This window comes from Ambystoma mexicanum, chromosome 8 (assembly GCF_040938575.1).
Source record: "Ambystoma mexicanum isolate Mex_15411 chromosome 8, UKY_AmexF1_1, whole genome shotgun sequence".
NCBI classification, from domain to species: Eukaryota; Metazoa; Chordata; class Amphibia; order Caudata; family Ambystomatidae; genus Ambystoma; species Ambystoma mexicanum.
In genome coordinates, this window is record NC_090929.1 from 113879180 (window position 1) to 113905885 (window position 26706).

A 26706-nucleotide genomic window follows, 5' to 3' on the forward strand; every position below is an offset into this window, starting at 1 on the left:
TTACCTGAAGTTGAAATGCCCCCCCTGCGAGGGGCTTATTGCTTAATTCCTTCTTTCTTCCAAGCCTTGGTCATTGCTGCCATGATTAATGGAAGCCTTCACTATTGCAATGCTGTATTGCTTGCCCAACCAACGCATTGACTAAATCGACCACCTGGCCAAGGCATTCCCTACGGCATGGCAGTATCATCAGCTCGGCGTAAAGCTTGCATCCAGTTTAAGTCGCTTTGCTTTATCCACTGCACCTATCAAAGCAAAGGCTGCCTTTCTGTTACGCTCACCTGGTTCCCACGGGGACGTCGATCTGGACCGGCCTGGTGCCACGTAGAGCCGAGATGACTGACTGGACACCCCCACTTACTTCGTTTGTCGGCTCGTATGAATATCTTTCTGCAAAGGAGAAAGGGAACTAACCTCCCGTAATTCGAGCGTTAACCCACCTTCCACTCCCGTTGTCTGCCCACTGACCACTGCCGATGTTCCCTCTTGTTCTCACCTGATGGTTTAGAATGGTAGGCTCTCCATCCTGCATCGAGCGCAGGGGCGCGTAGACGACCAGTTACTTCACTGGCGTGGAGGAATTGGTGAGTTCCAGTATTGACTTTAGAATCCAATAGTTTGTAAGAGTTCAAATGTCTGATCTTCACTCTTTCCGATTCGTTGTAGGTTGCCGACTTAACCACCACGAAGAGTCCAAAGGGCAGTTGGTGAGAGTCAGGTAAGTCTATAGTGGTTTTCCCCTTAGGGGCCGGGGTACGGCGATGATGCAGAGTTAACTGCGCTGACCCGATATGAGGTGAGTACCCCCTGCGGTAAATCAGGTAAGTCTTTGGGCGGTAGCTTGTAATGTCCAGTGGTTTCCCCTTAGGGGCCGGGGTGCGGCGGTGATGCAGAGTTAACTGCGCCGACCCGAGATGAGGTGAGTACCCCCCGTGGTAATCCGGTAAGTCTTTGGGGGTAGCTTGTATTGCCCTTTTGCATTCCCGTGCTCACCTGGCTTTTCTTGTCCCCTTAGATATCGGAGAGCGGTTTGGAAATGCAGAGTCTGCGATGGAGTGAGGAAAAGCTGCACTGGATGGTGAGTACAGCGCGGCGCTGCGAGATGCGTGACGATGAGCGTGCGATGACTCCTTCTTCAAGATCGACGGCGCGATGGATCAAGAATTCAGGTAAGGTTTCAAGTTTGAACCTCTTCTCCTTCTTTCTTTTTGTTTCCAGGTGGTCCAGGACTGAAGTGGGCGTGGCTGAAGACTGGAAGATGCTGGAGGCATGGTGAGCATTACGCTGCTGAATGCAGAATAACGCAAAGCACGTGTGGCTGTCCGGCCGTTGTTTAAATAGCCTAGGAAGAAGTCCCAGGTAAGTATTCTTCCACAGCCCCCACCCGAAAAAAAAGTAGTCCCTTAGGTAAAATAGTCCCTCCTAAACCCCATTTGGCTTGTGGCTTTGTGCAGCATGGTCTCCACCAGGTGAGTATGCAGCATGGTCTGCATTAGGTACGTTTTCTGTAATGAGCCTGGCGCCCATGGCGCCAGGACTGACTTTATCCTTATGAGCCTGGTGCCATAGGCGCCAGGACTGCACCCAAACAGCCCCTGACTGGGGTTTTTGGGCATGCTCCAAATGGCACGATGCCTGCTTCCGGGGTTGCTGGGCCTGGTCTGGCTTCCCGGGGGCAGGCATCATGACACTTTCACTAAAGGAAACAAGTGTTCCTTACTGCCCTGGTCGACTTTGGCGCTCTGCTTCCTCGTTTCGTCTAAAAGTCCCAATTTACCGTATAGAGCCTTTTGGCGGCCAGCCCTTCTCAGTGGCTGGCCCTAAATTGTAGAACTCGCTTCCTCTTTCTCTCCGTAAGATTCAAGATTTCCATCTTTTTAAGAAACATCTGAAAACCTTCCTCTACACGTAGCTTCTTCAACCCTTCCATCTGCATCTTAGCGCCCTGATGCCATTGATGATGGTGGCGCTATACAAATGGTTGATTGACTGATTGGTGAGTGTCCCCTGCATCCCTTCCCCTACATGCTCTCATGGTGGTTTTCCATTAACTACAACAGCAGCAAGCACCTGTGAAAGGTGTACGCACAGGGGGCAGTGCAATATTTATTGAGTGCATTCGCTGTGCTGAGTCACATGATCATGTTTTAGACCATTCTCTTCTCTCCTATCATCGAATTAACTTCTTTTAGCCAGGAGGATATGCCTTTCTGACTGTTCCAGCCTTTAATTTGCAACAGACGAAAGCTGCCAAGTGTGCGCCCACGTGTGTGGCTGCAACACCTGTTAGGATTGCTACCTACAAACAGTCCTGACTTTACTTTTACGCACTTTAAAGCGCCCTTTTACTCCCGGGTCTGGAGCGCTATGTAAATAAAATAAACAAACAAACTTTGCATGATGTCACACTGTGACTCTTTATGGGAGCGCGTGGTGTGTTCATCCCTCTCCAGTTCCTGACCCCCCAATCGAAGGCTAGAGAAAATGTATGTTACAGTGGCCCGGTCCATAGCCTGGACTTGAATCTCAATGTCTGATTGGTAAGGCTGATTGGTAAGGCGCGAGCTTGTACTGTGTTGACTGAACATACGTCCTTGTGTCGCTGTATGTATGCCTCAACCTTGTTGTCTGCATACAGCTGCAAGCAATGACTATTATTGTTGTTTACATGTGTTCTCTATCATGTTGTTTACATTGGATCACACTAACAAAAATAATGTGGCAACACATAGTGGCCAAGTGGAGCCTCCACACATGGTCGGGGCTGCACAGTAAAGCTTAAAACCGTGAACATTTCAAGAAAGTTACACAGACGAAACTCCAATAAACAGGAGATCTCTGCACCAAGCTCATTATGAACCCGAGTGCCAACCTATCACAGATCTTTGGTTTGAGGTCAGGCAGGGCCATCTTAAGCACTTTCGGGGCCCTGGGCACGGACATCTTTGGGGCCCCCCTCCACCCAACCAAAGGAATTAAGGGATCAAGCATACTGGTTGCGCCCCCCACCCGTCACGCTCACAACCTACAGGTTGATATGCTGTCTCGCAGCATAATAAGCACATTTACTCCCTTTCAGTACCCTTGCCCTCTTCATTCTTGCTCTAATCAGAATGATAAACAAGTAGCATTTTGAAGACCAACATTAGCAGTCTACAAAGGGGTTGCTGTTCTAGTACATACAGGATACTTTTTATCAATATCATCCATGAAGGTAGATGTAGTATTAATGCAGGACCGTACGTAAAAGGTACATGTAACCCATAATAGACAGAGAACTCACATTAGCTGCCTCACAGAATGCAAAAGTGCTCATGCATGGATAGGGACCAGCCATTGGAAGGAAGGAGAATGCTACATATACCGAAGCATGGATAGTGGAGGCAGATTAGAAGCCACCAGGAAGGTGTTTTATCTAGACAGACTGGGATTAGAAGTGGGATACGGTTTTCAAATAGTGTTGCCATTAGATATCAAAGAAACACATGCCTGTGGTGTGCAATATATTTATGCTCATGAAGATCAAACCATGAGAAGGAAATCACTGGGAAGGGCTGACAATTTTGAAAGGTTTAGGGACTGGTAATATTGAGAGGTTAGGCAATACAAAAATAAATGAGATGCCCAAGATCACCCATTGGTTAAGAGGTTTAGGGGTGAAGCTGCGATTTGTGCCAACTCTGCAATTTCTGCATTTCAACCTTTTCTTTTCCAGTTCTTACCATTAACTAAAACAATCTCATTTTTATAAAAAATGGACTTGGAAAATACACAAATCATATTACCAAACATGACCATTTTTAAACAAAATATTATAGAAGGGTGTTATGCAAAATGGGAATGATTCTAGCTCTATTCTCTCCATCATCAAGGGAAGTAAATAAGAACCAGCATACCAATCGATGGGATTTAACACATTTAATCTTGGTTTGTCTTTTGTGTTTTAAAGCTTTAAATACTTCAAAAACAGTGGCTTGTGACATTTTCATTTATAAACGTATATAAAAACCTTTGACTTTTACCAAAAGCAAACCGTTTTTTTGTGCAGCCCTTAAAATATGCTTGCCTGCGGCATGCAACATATGGTCCGCTCTCTTCTGTCTCCCAACCCTTCTACCCAAATGGCTACATAAGAAGCAAGATCAAGTAATGGGCTAAACGATACCAGCAGCATGCAAGAAGGCACACCTCATAGAAGACAGCACAGTAATGTAAGATATATTAGATGATTTGACCAGGATCACTGTATCGTCTGCTGGCAAATCCAGGCTACAAGCATGAACACTTTCGTTCCATAATCTTGAATTTGGATACTTATTCACCTCTTGGACTAACAGTTTATGCAATCGTTGGAGGCGATTGCCTAGGTGACACAACACCCCATCGGAACAAACTCATTTCTAGACCTTCACCATATGGATGATATGTTAGTCTTTATAGCAACCCCTATCTGGTGCAGGTACATTGCTGATAATAGCAGATGTTGTTCTGCAAAACCAAGTACATATGCAGGCAGGTTTATAAACTTCAGACATAGGAAAGGCTCAGCCAGCCTTGCTGGAATGTGATATTCTAATTTTGCATATGAACATATATCTCTGCAATGGGTGCTTCACACACTGAGCTAACTTCTGAACCATTGTGGCACTCAATTTATCAATATGCATTTCACCATTGCCTATTGCACATGATCAACATATTTCCCACAGGATGTCAAGAATGCTAGAGTTGTGCCATAAAGAACAAAGATGTATACCACAGTGAACACAGAAAGCAACACATGATGAATTGATCAAGGCAGAAAGGCAACGGGTTTAGAGCCTTAGCAGCACCCCATAAAATATCCGGACATGCGCTATTTAAGACTGGTGAACAATGGAATCTTACTTCTTCAGATCAGATAGCCTTGTGGGGCCCCCTCCAATGTGGGGGCCCTGGGCAAGTGCCTGTTTTGCCCTCCCATAAAACAGGGACGTCATTTCACCAAAATGCCAGTGGTAGCAGAAGTGACATCACACGACCCTTGACCCCCGATGACATCACAGGAAGTGATGTCATTTGATCCCACCCCGAAGTGATATTGTGTCAAGAGACGGAACACGACCTTTCACCCGTTGACAAAACAGAAAGTGGCATCACATAGCATTGTACACTACGAAAAATATGGTTACGATATCACTATAATGTGATGTACATTTCATACAAGAATGGATCATTATATGTATCTTTCAGATCAGTGTGTATAGGCCCATATTACCAAATTACTATGAATGCAAGCAGACATCCATGACCAAATGACAATGATGTGTTATTATATAGCACTAACGCTTAAGCGCTTTATATAGAAAAAATATACACACACTATCACCCAACCTGTGTTGTTACTCATTTATCGACCTCAGAAGGATGTAAGGCTGAGTTGGGGTGTTTAAGAACAGACTAAATCAGTGACTCTCCCCCTGAAGTGCCGCCTGAAATAAACCTTTAATGAGTCTAGCCATTATTGCATAGAATTCCAGAAAGGCACATTATTTGGTATTCCTATTTAGGGTCCTCTCTGGCGACCCCCAATGACGTCCCTGCCATAAAAACGTCTCTGAGGTCAGGGCTCGGAGTCTGGAGAAGCGGGGGTCACTTCTCCTGGCGCTGGAGGATGCTGGAATGATCGCTTAAAACACCACACTGCAGACTGGGAGCTCCTTGGACAGCAGTGTTGGGCTCCAGGCCATGTGCATGTTGCCAGGTGGAAAAAGTGAACCAACGATCTTCCTCCTGGTTTGGACTTATATGAAAGGTAGGGGCGAGGGCGGCGGGATTCATCGCCGCTTTCAGAGTGCCCCCCCCAAAGCGCTTGACGCCATTTTTATTTGGTGTTCAGACTTGACCTCATCCACACCTCCGCCAATCCCTCCCCTCCACATCCCTGCCCTCATACCCTCCAGCTTTGTAATACCAACTGCCTGCGATGGGAATAGCCTGACCTAGCCGACAGCAGCAGCACTGCGCAGTTTGGTGCTTCTTCAGGAAGCAGGCAGCAGCACAGGGGATGACCAGTAGGCCAGCACAGCCACTTTCAACTGCAGTGGCTCAGACTGCTCCACTCTTTTCCAGTCTGGAACTGTGGAAGAAATCAGGGCCCAGGTGAAGCGTAGCCCTCTCGCGCCACTCATTGTCCCTATACATGCAACCCATTTGCACTACAGAGAGCCGTAACGGTCTTTTGGGCTACGGGTCTAGAACTTACCTATTTTCTCTAATTAAAATCCTGAACCCATCATCAGAGTCAGTATCATTCTGGGAAGCCATTCTTAAGGGGGGAGGGGGGCAGGGGTAAAAGAGGCAGAGTTTCTAGAGTCTTTAATCACTCTACCAGAGCTTCACAATGCGCTCTCTTTGGTGGTTGATAGACTGAAGCAAGCCAAATAGTCTCCTGAACACACCTTTTGGCTCCCCTTATTGTAGCGCAGGCTGAGTCCATAGGCTGAATGTGGCCAGAAATGCCGAGGGCTGCAGTAGTCAAAATGCATGATTTGTTATAAAGTTAAAGATTTAAAGAAATCAAGGTGAAGGAGGGAGTTTGTATGTACATTATAAAAGTTTATTCACAAAACCACTGCATATTAAAATTAAGAGGCAAGGGGGAAAGGATTCAAAATATCGGCTCAAGGTGAACGCTCTTGGGGGAGCGGTAGTCACAAATGGTTGGAGGGGACCACCCCTAAATTTGTTTTAAGGTGTCAGAGTCTAATCCTGCCACACGAAGCAGAGTGGTAGGTTGGAATTCTAATGCCAGATGCAAACGCACGAGGCACTGCCTGTCTAAAGCTTTATACATGCAATGTTCAGCTTGCTGCATTATTCTGGAATATTATATTGCCCAATCTGGGATCAGATATTTCAATTCCTGTGCTCAAAAGACTAAAGCCAAGAGAACAAAAACAAAACGTGGATAGGACATCCCATCGCTTTGAGGTCATGCCAATGATATATAGAGCACTATATAAATGCCAAATAACATAACATAACATAACATAACATGTAGTGGAGGAAATATGGATGTGGTTTCTCACATGTGTAGTAGGGGACACTCCGGGGGACAAGGGGAGGTGATCAACGGTGTTAACGCCTGTGCACAATATGGCGAAGCAAATACGCAAACTTAGGAGGCTGAAATGCAATGTAGCAGGGAATCAGTGACTGGCCCAGCTCCGAACCTTACCTGTAGCAGGGAATCAGTGACTGGCACAAGCGCTGAACCTTTCCTGCAGCAGGGAATCAGTGAATGGCTTAGCGCTGGACCTTACCTGTAGCAGGGAACCAGTGACAGGCCCAGCGCCGAACCTTACCTGTAGCAGCGAATCAGTGACTGGCCCAGTGCTGAGCCTTACCTGTAGTGGAAAATCAGTGACTGGCCCAGCGCTGAACCTTACCTGTAGTGGGGAATCAGTGACTGGCCCAGCGCTGAGCCTTACCTGTAGCGGGGAATCGGTGACTGGCCCAGCACTGAACCTTACCTGTAGTGGGGAATCAGTGACTAGCCCACCTTACCTGTAGCAGGGAATCAGTGACTGGCCCGGTGCTGAGCCTTACCTGTAGCAGGGAATCAGTGACTGGCCCAGTGCTGAACCTTACCTGTAGCAGGGAATCAGTGACTGGCCCAGCTCGGAAACTTATCTGTAGCAGGGAATCAGTGACTGGTCCACCTTATCTGTAGCAGGGAATCAGTGACTGGCACAGTACTGAACCTTATCAGCAGGGAATCAGTGACTGGCCCAGTGCTGAACCTTACCTGCAGGGAATCAGGGACTGGCCCAGCGCTGAAATTTACCAGCAGGGAATCAGTGACTGGCCCAGTGCTGAACCTTACCTGCAGGGAATCAGTGACTGGCCCAGCGCGGAACCTTACCAACAGGGCACCAGTGACTGGCCCAGCGCTGAACCTTACAAGCAGGGCATCAGTGACTGGCACAGTGCTGAACCTTACATGTAGCAGGGAATCAGTGACTGGCCCAGCGCTGAACCTTATCTGTAGCAGGGAATCATTGACTGGCCCAGCACTGAACCTTACCTGTAGCAGGGAAGCATTGACTGGCCCAGCGCTAAATCTTACCTGTAGCAGGGAATCAGTGACTGGCCCCGCGCTGAACCTTACCTGTAACAGGGAATCATTGACTGGCTCAGTGCTGAAATGCAATGTAGCAGGGAATCAGTGACTGGCCCAGCGCTGAACCTTACCTGTAGCAGGGAATCAGTGACTGACCCAGTGCTGAACCTTACCTGTAGCAGGGAATCAGTGACTGGCCCAGCGCTGAACCTTCCCTGTAGTAGGGAATCAGTGACTGGCCCAGCGCTGAACTTTACCTGTAGTGGGGAATCAGTGACTGGCCCAGCTCTGAGCCTTACCTGTAGCAGGGAATCAGTAACAGGCCCAGCGCCGAACGTTACCTGTAGCGGGAAATCAGTGACTGGCCCAGCCCTGAGCCTTAACTGTAGTAGGGAATCAGTGACAGGCCCCCACGCTGAACCTTACCTGTAGCGGGGAATCAGTGACTGGGCCAGCGCTGAGCCTTACCTGTAGCAGGGAATCAGTAACTGGCCCAGCCCTGAACCTTACCTGTAGCGGGGAATCAGTGAGTGGCCCAGCGCTGAGCCTTACCTGTAGCAGGGAATCAGTGACTGGCCCAGCACCGATCCTTACCTGTAGAAGGGAATCAGTGACTGGCCCAGCGCTGAACCTTACCTGTAGCAGGAAATCAGTGACTGGTCCAGCGCTGAACCTTACCTGTAGCAGGGAATCAGTAACTGGCCCAGCCCTGAACCTTACCTGTAGTGGGGAATCAGTGAGTGGCCCAGCGCTGAGCCTTACCTGTAGCAGGGAATCAGTGACTGGCCCAGCACCGATCCTTACCTGTAGAAGGGAATCAGTGACTGGCCCATCGCTGAACCTTACCTGTAGCGGGGAATCAGTGACTAGCCCAGCGCTGAACCTTACCTGCAGAGAATCTGTGACTGGCCCAGTGCTGAACCATACCAGCAGGGAATCCGTGACTGGCCCAGCGCTGAACCTTACTAGCAGGGAATCAGTGACTGGCCCAGCGCTCAACCTTACCAGCAGGGCATCAGTGACTGGCCCAGCGCTGAACCTTACCTGTAGCAGGGAATCAGAGACTGGCCCAGCGCTGAACCTTACCTGTAGCAGGGAATCAGAGACTGGCCCAGCGCTGAACCTTACCTGTAGCAGGGAATCAGTGACTGGCCCCGCGCTGAACCTTACCTGTAACAGGGAATCATTGACTGGCTCAGCGCTGAAATGCAATGTAGCAGGGAATCAGTGACTGGCCCAGCGCTGAACCTTACCTGTAGCAGGGAATCAGTGACTGACCCAGTGCTGAACCTTACCTCTAGCAGGGAATCAGTGACTGTCCCAGCACTGAACCTTACCTGTAGCAGGGAATCATTGACTGGCCCAGCGTGAACCTTACCTTCAGGGAATCAGTGACTGGCCCAGCGCTGAACCTTACCTGCAGGGAATCAGTGACTGGCCCAGTGCTGAACCTTACCTGTAGCAGGGAATCAGTGACAGGCCAAGCGCTGAACCTTACCTGTAGCAGGGAATCAGTGACTGGTCCAGCGCTGAACCTTACCTGTAGCGGGGAATCAGTGACTGGCCCATCGCTGAACCTTACCTGTAGCGGGGAATCAGTGACTAGCCCAGCGCTGAACCTTACCTGCAGAGAATCTGTGACTGGCCCAGTGCTGAACCATACCAGCAGGGAATCAGTGACTGGCCCAGCGCTGAACCTTACTAGCAGGGAATCAGTGACTGGCCCAGCGCTGAACCTTACCAGCAGGGCATCAGTGACTGGCCCAGCGCTGAACCTTACCTGTAGCAGGGAATCAGAGACTGGCCCAGCGCTGAACCTTACCTGTAGCAGGGAATCAGTGACTGGCCCCGCGCTGAACCTTACCTGTAACAGGGAATCAGTGACTGACCCAGTGCTGAACCTTACCTCTAGCAGGGAATCAGTGACTGTCCCAGCACTGAACCTTACCTGTAGCAGGGAATCATTGACTGGCCCAGCGTGAACCTTACCTTCAGGGAATCAGTGACTGGCCCAGCGCTGAACTTTACCTGCAGGGAATCAGTGACTGGCCCAGTGCTGAACCTTACCTGTAGCAGGGAATCAGTGACAGGCCAAGCGCTGAACCTTACCTGTAGCAGGGAATCAGTGACTGGCTCAGCGCTGAACCTTACCTGTAGCGGGGAATCAGTGACTGGCCCAGGCTGAACCTTCCCTGTAGTAGGGAATCAGTGACTGTGCCAGCGCTGAACCTTACCTGTAGTGGGGAATCAGTGACTGGCCCAGCCCTGAGCCTTACCTGTAGCAGGGAATCAGTAACTGGCCCAGCGACGAACGTTACCTGTAGCAGGGAATCAGTGACTGGCCCAGCCCTGAGCCTTACCTGTAGCAGGGAATCAGTAACTGGCCCAGCGCTGAACCTTACCTGTAGCGGGGAATCAGTGAGTGGCCCAGCGCTGAGCCTTACCTGTAGCGGGGAATCAGTGACTGGCCCAGCACCGATCCTTACCTGTAGAAGGGAATCAGTGACTGGCCCAGCGCTGAACCTTACCTGTAGCAGGGAATCAGTGACTGGTCCAGCGCTGAACCTTACCTGCAGCGGGGAATCAGTGACTGGCCCAGTGCTGAACCTTACCTGTAGCGGGGAATCAGTGACTGGCCCATCGCTGAACCTTACCTGTAGCGGGGAATCAGTGACTAGCCCAGCGCTGAACCTTACCAGCAGGGCATCAGTGACTGGCCCAGCGCTGAACCTTACCTGCAGCAGGGAATCAGAGACTGGCCCAGCGCTGAACCTTACCTGTAGCAGGGAATCAGTGACTGGCCCAGCGCTGAACCTTACCTGTAGCAGGGAATCAGTGACTGGCCCAGCACTGAACGTTAAAAGCAGTGAATCAGTGACTGGCCCAGCGCTGAACCTTAACAGCAGGGAATCAGTGACTGGCCCAGCACTGAACCTTACCAGCAGGGCATCAGTGACTGGCCCAGCGCTGAACCTTACCTGTAGCAGGGAATCAGTGACTGGTCCAGCACTGAACCTTACCTGTAGCAGGGAATCAGTGACTGGCCCAGCACTGAACCTTAACAGCAGGGAATCAGTGACTGGCCCAGCACTGAACCTTACCAGCAGGGCATCAGTGACTGGCCCAGCGCTGAACCTTACCTGTAGCAGGGAATCAGTGACTGGTCCAGCGCTGAACCTTACCTGTAGCGGGGAATCAGTGACTGGCCCAGCGGTGAACCTTACCTGTAGTGGGGAATCAGTGACTGGCCCATCGCTGAACCTTACCTGTAGCGGGGAATCAGTGACTAGCCCAGCGCTGAACCTTACCTGCAGAGAATCAGTGACTGGCCCAGCGCTGAACCTTACCTGTAGCGGGGAATCAGTGACTGGCCCATCACTGAACCTTACCTGTAGCGGGGAATCAGTGACTAGCCCAGCGCTGAACCTTACCAGCAGGGCATCAGTGACTGGCCCAGCGCTGAACCTTACCTGTAGCAGGGAATCAGAGACTGGCCCAGTGCTGAACCTTACCTGTAGCAGGCAATAAGTGACTGGCCCAGCGCTGAACCTTACCTGTAGCAGGGAATCAGTGACTGGCCCAGCACTGAACCTTAACAGCAGGGAATCAGTGACTGGCCCAGTGCTGAACCTTATCAGCAGGGAATCAGTGACTGGCCCAGCACTGAACCTTACGTGTAGCAGGGTATCAGTGACTGGCCCAGCTTTGAACCTTACCTGTAGCAGGGAATCAGTGACTGTCTCAGCGCTGAAATGCAATGTAGCAGGGAATCAGTGACTGGCCCAGCACTGAACCTTACCAGCAGGGAATCAGTGACTGGCCCACCGCTGAACCTTACCTGTAGCAGGGAATCAGTGACTGGCCCAGCGCTGAACCTTACCAGCAGGGAATCGGTGTCTGGCCCCGCGCTGAACCTTACCAGCAGGGCATCAGTGACTGGCCCAGCACTGAACCTTACCAGCAGGGCATCAGTGACTGGCCCACCGTTCAACCATACAAGCAGGGCATCAGTGACTGGCAGAGCGCTGAACCTTACCAGCAGGGAATCAGTGACTGGCCCAGTGCTGAACCTTACTTGCAGCAGGGAATCAGTGACTGGCCCAGGGCTGAACCTTACCAGCAGGGAATCAGTGACTGGCCCAGTGCTGAACTTTACCTGTAGCGGGGAATCAGTGACTGGCCCGGGGCTGAACCTTAACTGTAGCTGGGAATCAGTTACTGGCCCAGCGCTGAACCTTACCCACAGGGCATCAGTGAAAGGCCCAGCGCTGAACCTTACCGTAGCAGGGAATCAGTGACTGGCACAGCACTGAACCTTACCAGCAGGGCATCGGTGACTGGCACAGCACTGAACATTAACAGCAGGGCATCCGTGACTGGCACAGCGCTGAACCTTACCAGCAGGGAATCAGTGACTGGCCCAGAGCTGAACCTTACCAGCAGGGCATCAGTGACTGCCCCAGCGCTGAACCTTACCAATAGGGCATCAGTGACTGTCCCAGCGCTGAACCTTACCAGAAGGGCATCATTGACTGGCCCAGCGCTGAACCTTACCTGTAGCAGGGAATCAGTGACTGGCCCATCACTGAACCTTACCTGCAGTGAATCAGTGACTGGCCCAGCACTGAACCTTAACAGCAGGGAATAAGTGACTGGCCGAGCGCTGATCCTTACCAGCAGGGTATCAGTGACTCGCCCAGCGCTGAACCTTACTTGTAGCAGGGAATCAGAGACTGGCCCAGCGCTGAACCTTACCTGTAGCAGGGGATCAGTGACTGGCCTAGCGCTGAACCTTACCTGCAGTGAATCAGTGACTGGCCCAGCACTGAACCTTAACAGCAGGGAATCAGTGACTGGCCCAGCACTGAACCTTAACAGCAGGGAATCAGTGACTTGCCCAGCGCTGAACCTTATCAGCAGGGAATCAGTGACTGGCCCAGCACTGAACATTACCAGCAGGGCATCAGTGACTGGCCCAGCGCTGAAACTTACCTGTAGCAGGGAATCAGTGACTGGCCCAGCACTGAACCTAACCTGTAGCAGGGAATCAGTGACTGGCCCAGCACTGAACCTTACCTGTAGCAGGGAATCAGTGACTGTCTCAGCACTGAAATGAAATGTAGCAGGGAATCAGTGACTTGGGCAGTGCTGAACCTTACCTGTAGCAGGGAATCAGTGACTGGCCCAGTGCTGAACCTTACCTGCAGGGAATCAGGGACTGGCCCAGCGCTGAAACTTACCAGCAGGGAATCAGTGACTGGCCCAGCGCTGAACCTTACCAGTAGGGAATCAGTGTCTGGCCCCGCGCTGAACCTTACCAGCAGGGCATCAGCGACTGGCCCAGTGCTAAACCTTACCTGCAGGGAATCAGGGACTGGCCCAGCGCTGAAACTTACCAGCAGGGAATCAGTGACTGGCCCAGCGCTGAACCTTACCTGCAGGGAATCAGTGACTGGCCCAGCGCGGAACCTTACCAACAGGGCACCAGTGACTGGCCCAGCGCTGAACCTTACCAGTAGGGAATCAGTGTCTGGCCCCGCGCTGAGCCTTACCTGTAGCAGGGCATCAGCGACTGGCCCAGTGCTGAACCTTACCTGCAGGGCATCAGTGACTGTCCCAGCGCGGAACCTTACCAGAAGGGCATCAGTGACTGGCCCAGCGCTTAACCTTACCTGTAGCAGGGAATCAGTGACTGGCCCAGCGCTGAACCTTATCTGTAGCGGGGAATCATTGACTGGCCCAGCGCTGAACCTTACCTGTAGCAGGGAATCAGTGACTGGCCCATCACTGAACCTTACCTGCAGTGAATCAGTGACTGGCCCAGCACTGAACCTTAACAGCAGGGAATAAGTGACTGGCCGAGCGCTGATCCTTACCAGCAGGGTATCAGTGACTCGCCCAGCGCTGAACCTTACTTGTAGCAGGGAATCAGAGACTGGCCCAGCGCTGAACCTTACCTGTAGCAGGGAATCATTGACTGGCCCAGCGCTGAACCTTACCTGTAGCAGGGGATCAGTGACTGGCCTAGCGCTGATCCTTACCTGCAGTGAATCAGTGACTGGCCCAGCACTGAACCTTAACAGCAGGGAATCAGTGACTGGCCCAGCACTGAACCTTAACAGCAGGGAATCAGTGACTTGCCCAGCGCTGAACCTTATCAGCAGGGAATCAGTGACTGGCCCAGCACTGAACCTTACCAGCAGGGCATCAGTGACTGGCCCAGCGCTGAAACTTACCTGTAGCAGGGAATCAGTGACTGGCCCAGCACTGAACCTAACCTGTAGCAGGGAATCAGTGACTGGCCCAGCACTGAACCTTACCTGTAGCAGGGAATCAGTGACTGTCTCAGCACTGAAATGAAATGTAGCAGGGAATCAGTGACTTGGGCAGTGCTGAACCTTACCTGTAGCAGGGAATCAGTGACTGGCCCAGCACTGAACCTTACCTGTAGCAGGGAATCAGTGACTGGCCCAGCGCTGACCTTACCAGCAGGGAATCAGTGACTGGCCCAGCGCTAAAGCTTACCTGTAGATGGGGAATCAGTGACTGGCCCAGCGCTGATCCTTACCAGCAGGGAATCAGTGTCTGCCCCCGTGCTTAACCTTACCAGCAGGGCATCAGTGACTGGCCCAGCGCTGAACCTTACCAGCAGGGCATCAGTGACTGGCCCACTGTTGAACCATACAAGCAGGGCATCAGTGATTGGCAAAGCGCTGAACCTTACCTGCAGTGAATCAGTGACTGGCCCAGCACTGAACCTTACCAGTAGGGAATCAGTGTCTGGCCCCGCTCTGAACCTTACCAGCAGGGCATCAGTGACTGGCCCAGTGCTGAACCTTACCTGCAGGGAATCAGGGACTGGCCCAGCGCTGAAACTTACCAGCAGGGAATCAGTGACTGGCCCAGCGCTGAACCTTACCAGTAGGGAATCAGTGTCTGGCCCCGTGCTGAACCTTACCAGCAGGGCATCAGCGACTGGCCCAGTGCTGAACCTTACAAGCAGGGCATCAGTGACTGGCACAGTGCTGAACCTTACATGTAGCAGGGAATCAGTGACTGGCCCAGCGCTGAACCTTATCTGTAGCAGGGAATCATTGACTGGCCCAGCACTGAACCTTACCTGTAGCAGGGAATCATTGACTGGCCCAGCGCTGAACCTTACCTGTAGCAGGGAATCAGTGACTGGCCCCGCGCTGAACCTTACCTGTAACAGGGAATCATTGACTGGCTCAGCGCTGAAATGCAATGTAGCAGGGAATCAGTGACTGGCCCAGCGCTGAACCTTACCTGTAGCAGGGAATCAGTGACTGACCCAGTGCTGAACCTTACCTGTAGCAGGGAATCAGTGACTGGCCCAGCACTGAACCTTCCCTGTAGTAGGGAATCAGTGACTGGCCCAGCGCTGAACCTTACCTGTAGTGGGGAATCAGTGACTGGCCCAGCCCTGAGCGTTACCTGTAGCAGGGAATCAGTAACTGGCCCAGTGCCGAACCTTACCTGTAGCGGGGAATCAGTGACCGGCCCAGCCCTGAGCCTTAACTGTAGTAGGGAATCAGTGACAGGCCCCGCGCTGAACCTTACCTGTAGCGGGGAATCAGTGACTGGCCCAGCGGTGAACCTTACCTGTAGTGGGGAATCAGTGACTGGCCCATCGCTGAACCTTACCTGTAGCGGGGAATCAGTGACTAGCCCAGCGCTGAACCTTACCTGCAGAGAATCAGTGACTGGCCCAGCGCTGAACCTTACCTGTAGCGGGGAATCAGTGACTGGCCCATCACTGAACCTTACCTGTAGCGGGGAATCAGTGACTAGCCCAGCGCTGAACCTTACCAGCAGGGCATCAGTGACTGGCCCAGCGCTGAACCTTACCTGTAGCAGGGAATCAGAGACTGGCCCAGTGCTGAACCTTACCTGTAGCAGGCAATAAGTGACTGGCCCAGCGCTGAACCTTACCTGTAGCAGGGAATCAGTGACTGGCCCAGCACTGAACCTTAACAGCAGGGAATCAGTGACTGGCCCAGTGCTGAACCTTATCAGCAGGGAATCAGTGACTGGCCCAGCACTGAACCTTACGTGTAGCAGGGTATCAGTGACTGGCCCAGCTTTGAACCTTACCTGTAGCAGGGAATCAGTGACTGTCTCAGCGCTGAAATGCAATGTAGCAGGGAATCAGTGACTGGCCCAGCACTGAACCTTACCAGCAGGGAATCAGTGACTGGCCCACCGCTGAACCTTACCTGTAGCAGGGAATCAGTGACTGGCCCAGCGCTGAACCTTACCAGCAGGGAATCGGTGTCTGGCCCCGCGCTGAACCTTACCAGCAGGGCATCAGTGACTGGCCCAGCACTGAACCTTACCAGCAGGGCATCAGTGACTGGCCCACCGTTCAACCATACAAGCAGGGCATCAGTGACTGGCAGAGCGCTGAACCTTACCAGCAGGGAATCAGTGACTGGCCCAGTGCTGAACCTTACTTGCAGCAGGGAATCAGTGACTGGCCCAGGGCTGAACCTTACCAGCAGGGAATCAGTGACTGGCCCAGTGCTGAACTTTACCTGTAGCGGGGAATCAGTGACTGGCCCGGGGCTGAACCTTAACTGTAGCTGGGAATCAGTTACTGGCCCAGCGCTGAACCTTACCCACAGGGCATCAGTGAAAGGCCCAGCGCTGAACCTTACCGTAGCAGGGAATCAGTGACTGGCACAGCACTGAACCTTACCAGCAGGGCATCGGTGACTGGCACAGCACTGAACATTAACAGCAGGGCATCCGTGACTGGCACAGCGCTGAACCTTACCAGCAGGGAATCAGTGACTGGCCCAGAGCTGAACCTTACCAGCAGGGCATCAGTGACTGCCCCAGCGCTGAACCTTACCAATAGGGCATCAGTGACTGTCCCAGCGCTGAACCTTACCAGAAGGGCATCAGTGACTGGCCCAGCGCTGAACCTTACCTGTAGCAGGGAATCAGTGACTGGCCCAGCGCTGAACCTTACCTGTAGCGGGGAATCATTGACTGGCCCAGCGCTGAACCTTACCTGTAGCAGGGAATCAGTGACTGGCCCATCACTGAACCTTACCTGCAGTGAATCAGTGACTGGCCCAGCACTGAACCTTAACAGCAGGGAATAAGTGACTGGCCGAGCGCTGATCCTTACCAGCAGGGTATCAGTGACTCGCCCAGCGCTGAACCTTACTTGTAGCAGGGAATCAGAGACTGGCCCAGCGCTGAACCTTACCTGTAGCAGGGGATCAGTGACTGGCCTAGCGCTGAACCTTACCTGCAGTGAATCAGTGACTGGCCCAGCACTGAACCTTAACAGCAGGGAATCAGTGACTGGCCCAGCACTGAACCTTAACAGCAGGGAATCAGTGACTTGCCCAGCGCTGAACCTTATCAGCAGGGAATCAGTGACTGGCCCAGCACTGAACATTACCAGCAGGGCATCAGTGACTGGCCCAGCGCTGAAACTTACCTGTAGCAGGGAATCAGTGACTGGCCCAGCACTGAACCTAACCTGTAGCAGGGAATCAGTGACTGGCCCAGCACTGAACCTTACCTGTAGCAGGGAATCAGTGACTGTCTCAGCACTGAAATGAAATGTAGCAGGGAATCAGTGACTTGGGCAGTGCTGAACCTTACCTGTAGCAGGGAATCAGTGACTGGCCCAGCACTGAACCTTACCTGTAGCAGGGAATCAGTGACTGGCCCAGCGCTGACCTTACCAGCAGGGAATCAGTGACTGGCCCAGCGCTAAAGCTTACCTGTAGATGGGGAATCAGTGACTGGCCCAGCGCTGATCCTTACCAGCAGGGAATCAGTGTCTGCCCCCATGCTTAACCTTACCAGCAGGGCATCAGTGACTGGCCCAGCGCTGAACCTTACCAGCAGGGCATCAGTGACTGGCCCACTGTTGAACCATACAAGCAGGGCATCAGTGACTGGCAAAGCGCTGAACCTTACCTGCAGTGAATCAGTGACTGGCCCAGCACTGAACCTTACCAGTAGGGAATCGGTGTCTGGCCCCGCGCTGATCCTTACCAGCAGGGCATCAGTGATTGGCCCAGTGCTGAACCTTACCTGCAGGGAATCAGGGACTGGCCCAGCGCTGAAACTTACCAGCAGGGAATCAGTGACTGGCCCAGCGCTGAACCTTACCAGTAGGGAATCAGTGTCTGGCCCCGCGCTGAACCTTACCAGCAGGGCATCAGCGACTGGCCCAGTGCTAAACCTTACCTGCAGGGAATCAGGGACTGGCCCAGCGCTGAAACTTACCAGCAGGGAATCAGTGACTGGCCCAGCGCTGAACCTTACCTGCAGGGAATCAGTGACTGGCCCAGCGCGGAACCTTACCAACAGGGCACCAGTGACTGGCCCAGCGCTGAACCTTACCAGTAGGGAATCAGTGTCTGGCCCCGCGCTGAGCCTTACCTGTAGCAGGGCATCAGCGACTGGCCCAGTGCTGAACCTTACCTGCAGGGCATCAGTGACTGTCCCAGCGCGGAACCTTACCAGAAGGGCATCAGTGACTGGCCCAGCGCTTAACCTTACCTGTAGCAGGGAATCAGTGACTGGCCCAGCGCTGAACCTTATCTGTAGCGGGGAATCATTGACTGGCCCAGCGCTGAACCTTACCTGTAGCAGGGAATCAGTGACTGGCCCATCACTGAACCTTACCTGCAGTGAATCAGTGACTGGCCCAGCACTGAACCTTAACAGCAGGGAATAAGTGACTGGCCGAGCGCTGATCCTTACCAGCAGGGTATCAGTGACTCGCCCAGCGCTGAACCTTACTTGTAGCAGGGAATCAGAGACTGGCCCAGCGCTGAACCTTACCTGTAGCAGGGAATCATTGACTGGCCCAGCGCTGAACCTTACCTGTAGCAGGGGATCAGTGACTGGCCTAGCGCTGATCCTTACCTGCAGTGAATCAGTGACTGGCCCAGCACTGAACCTTAACAGCAGGGAATCAGTGACTGGCCCAGCACTGAACCTTAACAGCAGGGAATCAGTGACTTGCCCAGCGCTGAACCTTATCAGCAGGGAATCAGTGACTGGCCCAGCACTGAACCTTACCAGCAGGGCATCAGTGACTGGCCCAGCGCTGAAACTTACCTGTAGCAGGGAATCAGTGACTGGCCCAGCACTGAACCTAACCTGTAGCAGGGAATCAGTGACTGGCCCAGCACTGAACCTTACCTGTAGCAGGGAATCAGTGACTGTCTCAGCACTGAAATGAAATGTAGCAGGGAATCAGTGACTTGGGCAGTGCTGAACCTTACCTGTAGCAGGGAATCAGTGACTGGCCCAGCACTGAACCTTACCTGTAGCAGGGAATCAGTGACTGGCCCAGCGCTGACCTTACCAGCAGGGAATCAGTGACTGGCCCAGCGCTAAAGCTTACCTGTAGATGGGGAATCAGTGACTGGCCCAGCGCTGATCCTTACCAGCAGGGAATCAGTGTCTGCCCCCGTGCTTAACCTTACCAGCAGGGCATCAGTGACTGGCCCAGCGCTGAACCTTACCAGCAGGGCATCAGTGACTGGCCCACTGTTGAACCATACAAGCAGGGCATCAGTGACTGGCAAAGCGCTGAACCTTACCTGCAGTGAATCAGTGACTGGCCCAGCACTGAACCTTACCAGTAGGGAATCAGTGTCTGGCCCCGCTCTGAACCTTACCAGCAGGGCATCAGTGACTGGCCCAGTGCTGAACCTTACCTGCAGGGAATCAGGGACTGGCCCAGCGCTGAAACTTACCAGCAGGGAATCAGTGACTGGCCCAGCGCTGAACCTTACCAGTAGGGAATCAGTGTCTGGCCCCGTGCTGAACCTTACCAGCAGGGCATCAGCGACTGGCCCAGTGCTGAACCTTACAAGCAGGGCATCAGTGACTGGCACAGTGCTGAACCTTACATGTAGCAGGGAATCAATGACTGGCCCAGCGCTGAACCTTATCTGTAGCAGGGAATCATTGACTGGCCCAGCACTGAACCTTACGTGTAGCAGGGTATCAGTGACTGGCCCAGCTTTGAACCTTACCTGTAGCAGGGAATCAGTGACTGTCTCAGCGCTGAAATGCAATGTAGCAGGGAATCAGTGACTGGCCCAGCACTGAACCTTACCAGCAGGGAATCAGTGACTGGCCCACCGCTGAACCTTACCTGTAGCAGGGAATCAGTGACTGGCCCAGCGCTGAACCTTACCAGCAGGGAATCGGTGTCTGGCCCCGCGCTGAACCTTACCAGCAGGGCATCAGTGACTGGCCCAGCACTGAACCTTACCAGCAGGGCATCAGTGACTGGCCCACCGTTCAACCATACAAGCAGGGCATCAGTGACTGGCAGAGCGCTGAACCTTACCAGCAGGGAATCAGTGACTGGCCCAGTGCTGAACCTTACTTGCAGCAGGGAATCAGTGACTGGCCCAGGGCTGAACCTTACCAGCAGGGAATCAGTGACTGGCCCAGTGCTGAACTTTACCTGTAGCGGGGAATCAGTGACTGGCCCGGGGCTGAACCTTAACTGTAGCTGGGAATCAGTTACTGGCCCAGCGCTGAACCTTACCCACAGGGCATCAGTGAAAGGCCCAGCGCTGAACCTTACCGTAGCAGGGAATCAGTGACTGGCACAGCACTGAACCTTACCAGCAGGGCATCGGTGACTGGCACAGCACTGAACATTAACAGCAGGGCATCCGTGACTGGCACAGCGCTGAACCTTACCAGCAGGGAATCAGTGACTGGCCCAGAGCTGAACCTTACCAGCAGGGCATCAGTGACTGCCCCAGCGCTGAACCTTACCAATAGGGCATCAGTGACTGTCCCAGCGCTGAACCTTACCAGAAGGGCATCAGTGACTGGCCCAGCGCTGAACCTTACCTGTAGCAGGGAATCAGTGACTGGCCCAGCGCTGAACCTTACCTGTAGCGGGGAATCATTGACTGGCCCAGCGCTGAACCTTACCTGTAGCAGGGAATCAGTGACTGGCCCATCACTGAACCTTACCTGCAGTGAATCAGTGACTGGCCCAGCACTGAACCTTAACAGCAGGGAATAAGTGACTGGCCGAGCGCTGATCCTTACCAGCAGGGTATCAGTGACTCGCCCAGCGCTGAACCTTACTTGTAGCAGGGAATCAGAGACTGGCCCAGAGCTGAACCTTACCTGTAGCAGGGGATCAGTGACTGGCCTAGCGCTGAACCTTACCTGCAGTGAATCAGTGACTGGCCCAGCACTGAACCTTAACAGCAGGGAATCAGTGACTGGCCCAGCACTGAACCTTAACAGCAGGGAATCAGTGACTTGCCCAGCGCTGAACCTTATTAGCAGGGAATCAGTGACTGGCCCAGCACTGAACATTACCAGCAGGGCATCAGTGACTGGCCCAGCGCTGAAACTTACCTGTAGCAGGGAATCAGTGACTGGCCCAGCACTGAACCTAACCTGTAGCAGGGAATCAGTGACTGGCCCAGCACTGAACCTTACCTGTAGCAGGGAATCAGTGACTGTCTCAGCACTGAAATGAAATGTAGCAGGGAATCAGTGACTTGGGCAGTGCTGAACCTTACCTGTAGCAGGGAATCAGTGACTGGCCCAGCACTGAACCTTACCTGTAGCAGGGAATCAGTGACTGGCCCAGCGCTGACCTTACCAGCAGGGAATCAGTGACTGGCCCAGCGCTAAAGCTTACCTGTAGATGGGGAATCAGTGACTGGCCCAGCGCTGATCCTTACCAGCAGGGAATCAGTGTCTGCCCCCATGCTTAACCTTACCAGCAGGGCATCAGTGACTGGCCCAGCGCTGAACCTTACCAGCAGGGCATCAGTGACTGGCCCACTGTTGAACCATACAAGCAGGGCATCAGTGACTGGCAAAGCGCTGAACCTTACCTGCAGTGAATCAGTGACTGGCCCAGCACTGAACCTTACCAGTAGGGAATCGGTGTCTGGCCCCGCGCTGAACCTTACCAGCAGGGCATCAGTGATTGGCCCAGTGCTGAACCTTACCTGCAGGGAATCAGGGACTGGCCCAGCGCTGAAACTTACCAGCAGGGAATCAGTGACTGGCCCAGCGCTGAACCTTACCAGTAGGGAATCAGTGTCTGGCCCCGCGCTGAACCTTACCAGCAGGGCATCAGCGACTGGCCCAGTGCTAAACCTTACCTGCAGGGAATCAGGGACTGGCCCAGCGCTGAAACTTACCAGCAGGGAATCAGTGACTGGCCCAGCGCTGAACCTTACCTGCAGGGAATCAGTGACTGGCCCAGCGCGGAACCTTACCAACAGGGCACCAGTGACTGGCCCAGCGCTGAACCTTACCAGTAGGGAATCAGTGTCTGGCCCCGCGCTGAGCCTTACCTGTAGCAGGGCATCAGCGACTGGCCCAGTGCTGAACCTTACCTGCAGGGCATCAGTGACTGTCCCAGCGCGGAACCTTACCAGAAGGGCATCAGTGACTGGCCCAGCGCTTAACCTTACCTGTAGCAGGGAATCAGTGACTGGCCCAGCGCTGAACCTTATCTGTAGCGGGGAATCATTGACTGGCCCAGCGCTGAACCTTACCTGTAGCAGGGAATCAGTGACTGGCCCATCACTGAACCTTACCTGCAGTGAATCAGTGACTGGCCCAGCACTGAACCTTAACAGCAGGGAATAAGTGACTGGCCGAGCGCTGATCCTTACCAGCAGGGTATCAGTGACTCGCCCAGCGCTGAACCTTACTTGTAGCAGGGAATCAGAGACTGGCTTAGCGCTGAACCTTACCTGTAGCAGGGAATCATTGACTGGCCCAGCGCTGAACCTTACCTGTAGCAGGGGATCAGTGACTGGCCTAGCGCTGATCCTTACCTGCAGTGAATCAGTGACTGGCCCAGCACTGAACCTTAACAGCAGGGAATCAGTGACTGGCCCAGCACTGAACCTTAACAGCAGGGAATCAGTGACTTGCCCAGCGCTGAACCTTATCAGCAGGGAATCAGTGACTGGCCCAGCACTGAACCTTACCAGCAGGGCATCAGTGACTGGCCCAGCGCTGAAACTTACCTGTAGCAGGGAATCAGTGACTGGCCCAGCACTGAACCTAACCTGTAGCAGGGAATCAGTGACTGGCCCAGCACTGAACCTTACCTGTAGCAGGGAATCAGTGACTGTCTCAGCACTGAAATGAAATGTAGCAGGGAATCAGTGACTTGGGCAGTGCTGAACCTTACCTGTAGCAGGGAATCAGTGACTGGCCCAGCACTGAACCTTACCTGTAGCAGGGAATCAGTGACTGGCCCAGCGCTGACCTTACCAGCAGGGAATCAGTGACTGGCCCAGCGCTAAAGCTTACCTGTAGATGGGGAATCAGTGACTGGCCCAGCGCTGATCCTTACCAGCAGGGAATCAGTGTCTGCCCCCGTGCTTAACCTTACCAGCAGGGCATCAGTGACTGGCCCAGCGCTGAACCTTACCAGCAGGGCATCAGTGACTGGCCCACTGTTGAACCATACAAGCAGGGCATCAGTGACTGGCAAAGCGCTGAACCTTACCTGCAGTGAATCAGTGACTGGCCCAGCACTGAACCTTACCAGTAGGGAATCAGTGTCTGGCCCCGCTCTGAACCTTACCAGCAGGGCATCAGTGACTGGCCCAGTGCTGAACCTTACCTGCAGGGAATCAGGGACTGGCCCAGCGCTGAAACTTACCAGCAGGGAATCAGTGACTGGCCCAGCGCTGAACCTTACCAGTAGGGAATCAGTGTCTGGCCCCGTGCTGAACCTTACCAGCAGGGCATCAGCGACTGGCCCAGTGCTGAACCTTACAAGCAGGGCATCAGTGACTGGCACAGTGCTGAACCTTACATGTAGCAGGGAATCAGTGACTGGCCCAGCGCTGAACCTTATCTGTAGCAGGGAATCATTGACTGGCCCAGCACTGAACCTTACCTGTAGCAGGGAATCATTGACTGGCCCAGCGCTGAACCTTACCTGTAGCAGGGAATCAGTGACTGGCCCCGCGCTGAACCTTACCTGTAACAGGGAATCATTGACTGGCTCAGCGCTGAAATGCAATGTAGCAGGGAATCAGTGACTGGCCCAGCGCTGAACCTTACCTGTAGCAGGGAATCAGTGACTGACCCAGTGCTGAACCTTACCTGTAGCAGGGAATCAGTGACTGGCCCAGCACTGAACCTTCCCTGTAGTAGGGAATCAGTGACTGGCCCAGCGCTGAACCTTACCTGTAGTGGGGAATCAGTGACTGGCCCAGCCCTGAGCGTTACCTGTAGCAGGGAATCAGTAACTGGCCCAGTGCCGAACCTTACCTGTAGCGGGGAATCAGTGACCGGCCCAGCCCTGAGCCTTAACTGTAGTAGGGAATCAGTGACAGGCCCCGCGCTGAACCTTACCTGTAGCGGGGAATCAGTGAGTGGCCCAGCGCTGAACCTTACCTGTAGCAGGGAATCAGTGACTGGCCCAGCACCGATCCTTACCTTTAGAAGGGAATCAGTGACTGGCCCAGCGCTAAACCTTACCTGTAGCAGGGAATCAGTGACTGGCCCAGCGCTGAACCTTACCTGTAGCAGGGAATCAGTGACTGGCCCAGCACCGATCCTTACCTGTAGAAGGGAATCAGTGACTGGCCCAGCGCTGAACCTTACCTGTAGCAGGGAATCAGTGACTGGTCCAGCGCTGAACCTTACCTGTAGCGGGGAATCAGTGACTGGCCCAGCGCTGAACCTTACCTGTAGCGGGGAATCAGTGACTGGCCCATCGCTGAACCTTACCTGTAGCGGGGAATCAGTGACTAGCCCAGCGCTGAACCTTACCTGCAGAGAATCTGTGACTGGCCCAGTGCTGAACCATACCAGCAGGGAATCAGTGACTGGCCCAGCGCGGAAGCTTACTAGCAGGGAATCAGTGACTGGCCCAGCGCTGAACCTTACCAGAAGGGCATCAGTGACTGGCCCAGCGCTGAACCTTACCTGTAGCAGGGAATCAGTGACTGGCCCAGCGCTGAACCTTACCTGTAGCAGGGAATCAGTGACTGGCCCGCGCTGAACCTTACCTGTAACAGGGAATCATTGACTGGCTCAGCGCTGAAATGCAATGTAGCAGGGAATCAGTGACTGGCCCAGCGCTGAACCTTACCTGTAGCAGGGAATCAGTGGCTGACCCGGTGCTGAACCTTACCTGTAGCAGGGAATCAGTGACTGGCCCAGCACTGAACCTTACCTGTAGCAGGGAATCATTGACTGGCCCAGTGCTGAACCTTACCTGTAGCAGGGAATCAGTGACTGGCCCAGGACTGAACCTTACCTGCAGGGAATCAGTGACTGGCCCAGCTATGAACCTTACCAGCAGGGAATCAGTGACTGGCCCAGCGCTGAACCTTAGCAGCAGGGCATAAGTGACTGGCCCAGTGCTGAACCCTACCAGCAGGGAATCAGTGACTGGCCCAGCACTGAAACTTACCTGCAGGGAATCAGTGACTGGCCCAACGCTGAACCTTACCAGCAGGGAATAAGTGACTGGCTCAGCACTGAACCTTACCTGCAGGGAATCAGTGACTGGCCCAGCGCTGAACCTTACCTGCAGGGAATCAGTGACTGGCCCAGCGCTGAACCCTACCAGCAGGGAATCAGTGACTGGCCCAGTGCTGAACCCTACCAGCAGGGAATCAGTGACTGGCCCAGCACTGACCTTACCTGCAGGGAATCAGTGACTGGCCCAGCGCTGAACCTTACCAGCAGGGAATCAGTGACTAGCCCAGCGCGGAACCTTACCAGCAGGGAATCAGTGGCTGGCCCAGTGCTGAACCTTACCTTTAGAAGGGAATCAGTGACTGGCCCAGCGCCAAACCTTACCTGTAGCAGGGAATCAGTGACTGGTCCAGCGCTGAACCTTACCTGTAGCGGGGAATCAGTGACTGGGCCAGCACTGAACCTTACCTGTAGCAGGGAATCAGTGACTGGCCCAGCACTGATCCTTACCTGTAGAAGGGAATCAGTGACTGGCCCAGCGCTGAAACTTACCTGTAGCAGGGAATCAGTGACTGGTCCAGCGCTGTACCTTACCTGTAGCGGGGAATCAGTGACTGGCCCAGCGGTGAACCTTCCCTGTAGTAGGGAATCAGTGACTGGCCCAGCGCTGAACCTTACCTGTAGTGGGGAATCAGTGACTGGCCCAGCCCTGAGCCTTACCTGTAGCAGGGAATCAGTAACTGGCCCAGTGCCGAACCTTACCCGTAGCGGGGAATCAGTGACCGGCCCAGCCCTGAGCCTTAACTGTAGTAGGGAATCAGTGACTGGGCCAGCACTGAACCTTACCTGTAGCAGGGAATCAGTGACTGGCCCAGCACTGATCCTTACCTGTAGAAGGGAATCAGTGACTGGCCCAGCGCTGAAACTTACCTGTAGCAGGGAATCAGTGACTGGTCCAGCGCTGTACCTTACCTGTAGCGGGAATCAGTGACTGGCCCAGCGGTGAACCTTCCCTGTAGTAGGGAATCAGTGACTGGCCCAGCGCTGAACCTTACCTGTAGTGGGGAATCAGTGACTGGCCCAGCCCTGAGCCTTACCTGTAGCAGGGAATCAGTAACTGGCCCAGTGCCGAACCTTACCTG

General features: G+C 53.4%; 1 protein-coding gene across 1 annotated transcript in view; it reads left to right on the forward strand.

Moving 5' to 3' along the window:
• The first annotated feature begins 1152 nt into the window (after positions 1-1152).
• The window catches only part of LOC138471451 (serine-rich adhesin for platelets-like), a 36698-nt gene continuing 11144 nt past the window's right edge, over positions 1153-26706 (forward strand). The window contains exon 1 of the mRNA XM_069609081.1: positions 1153-1169. Coding sequence (XP_069465182.1) covers positions 1153-1169 — 17 coding nt within the window. The remainder of the gene's footprint in view (positions 1170-26706) is intronic.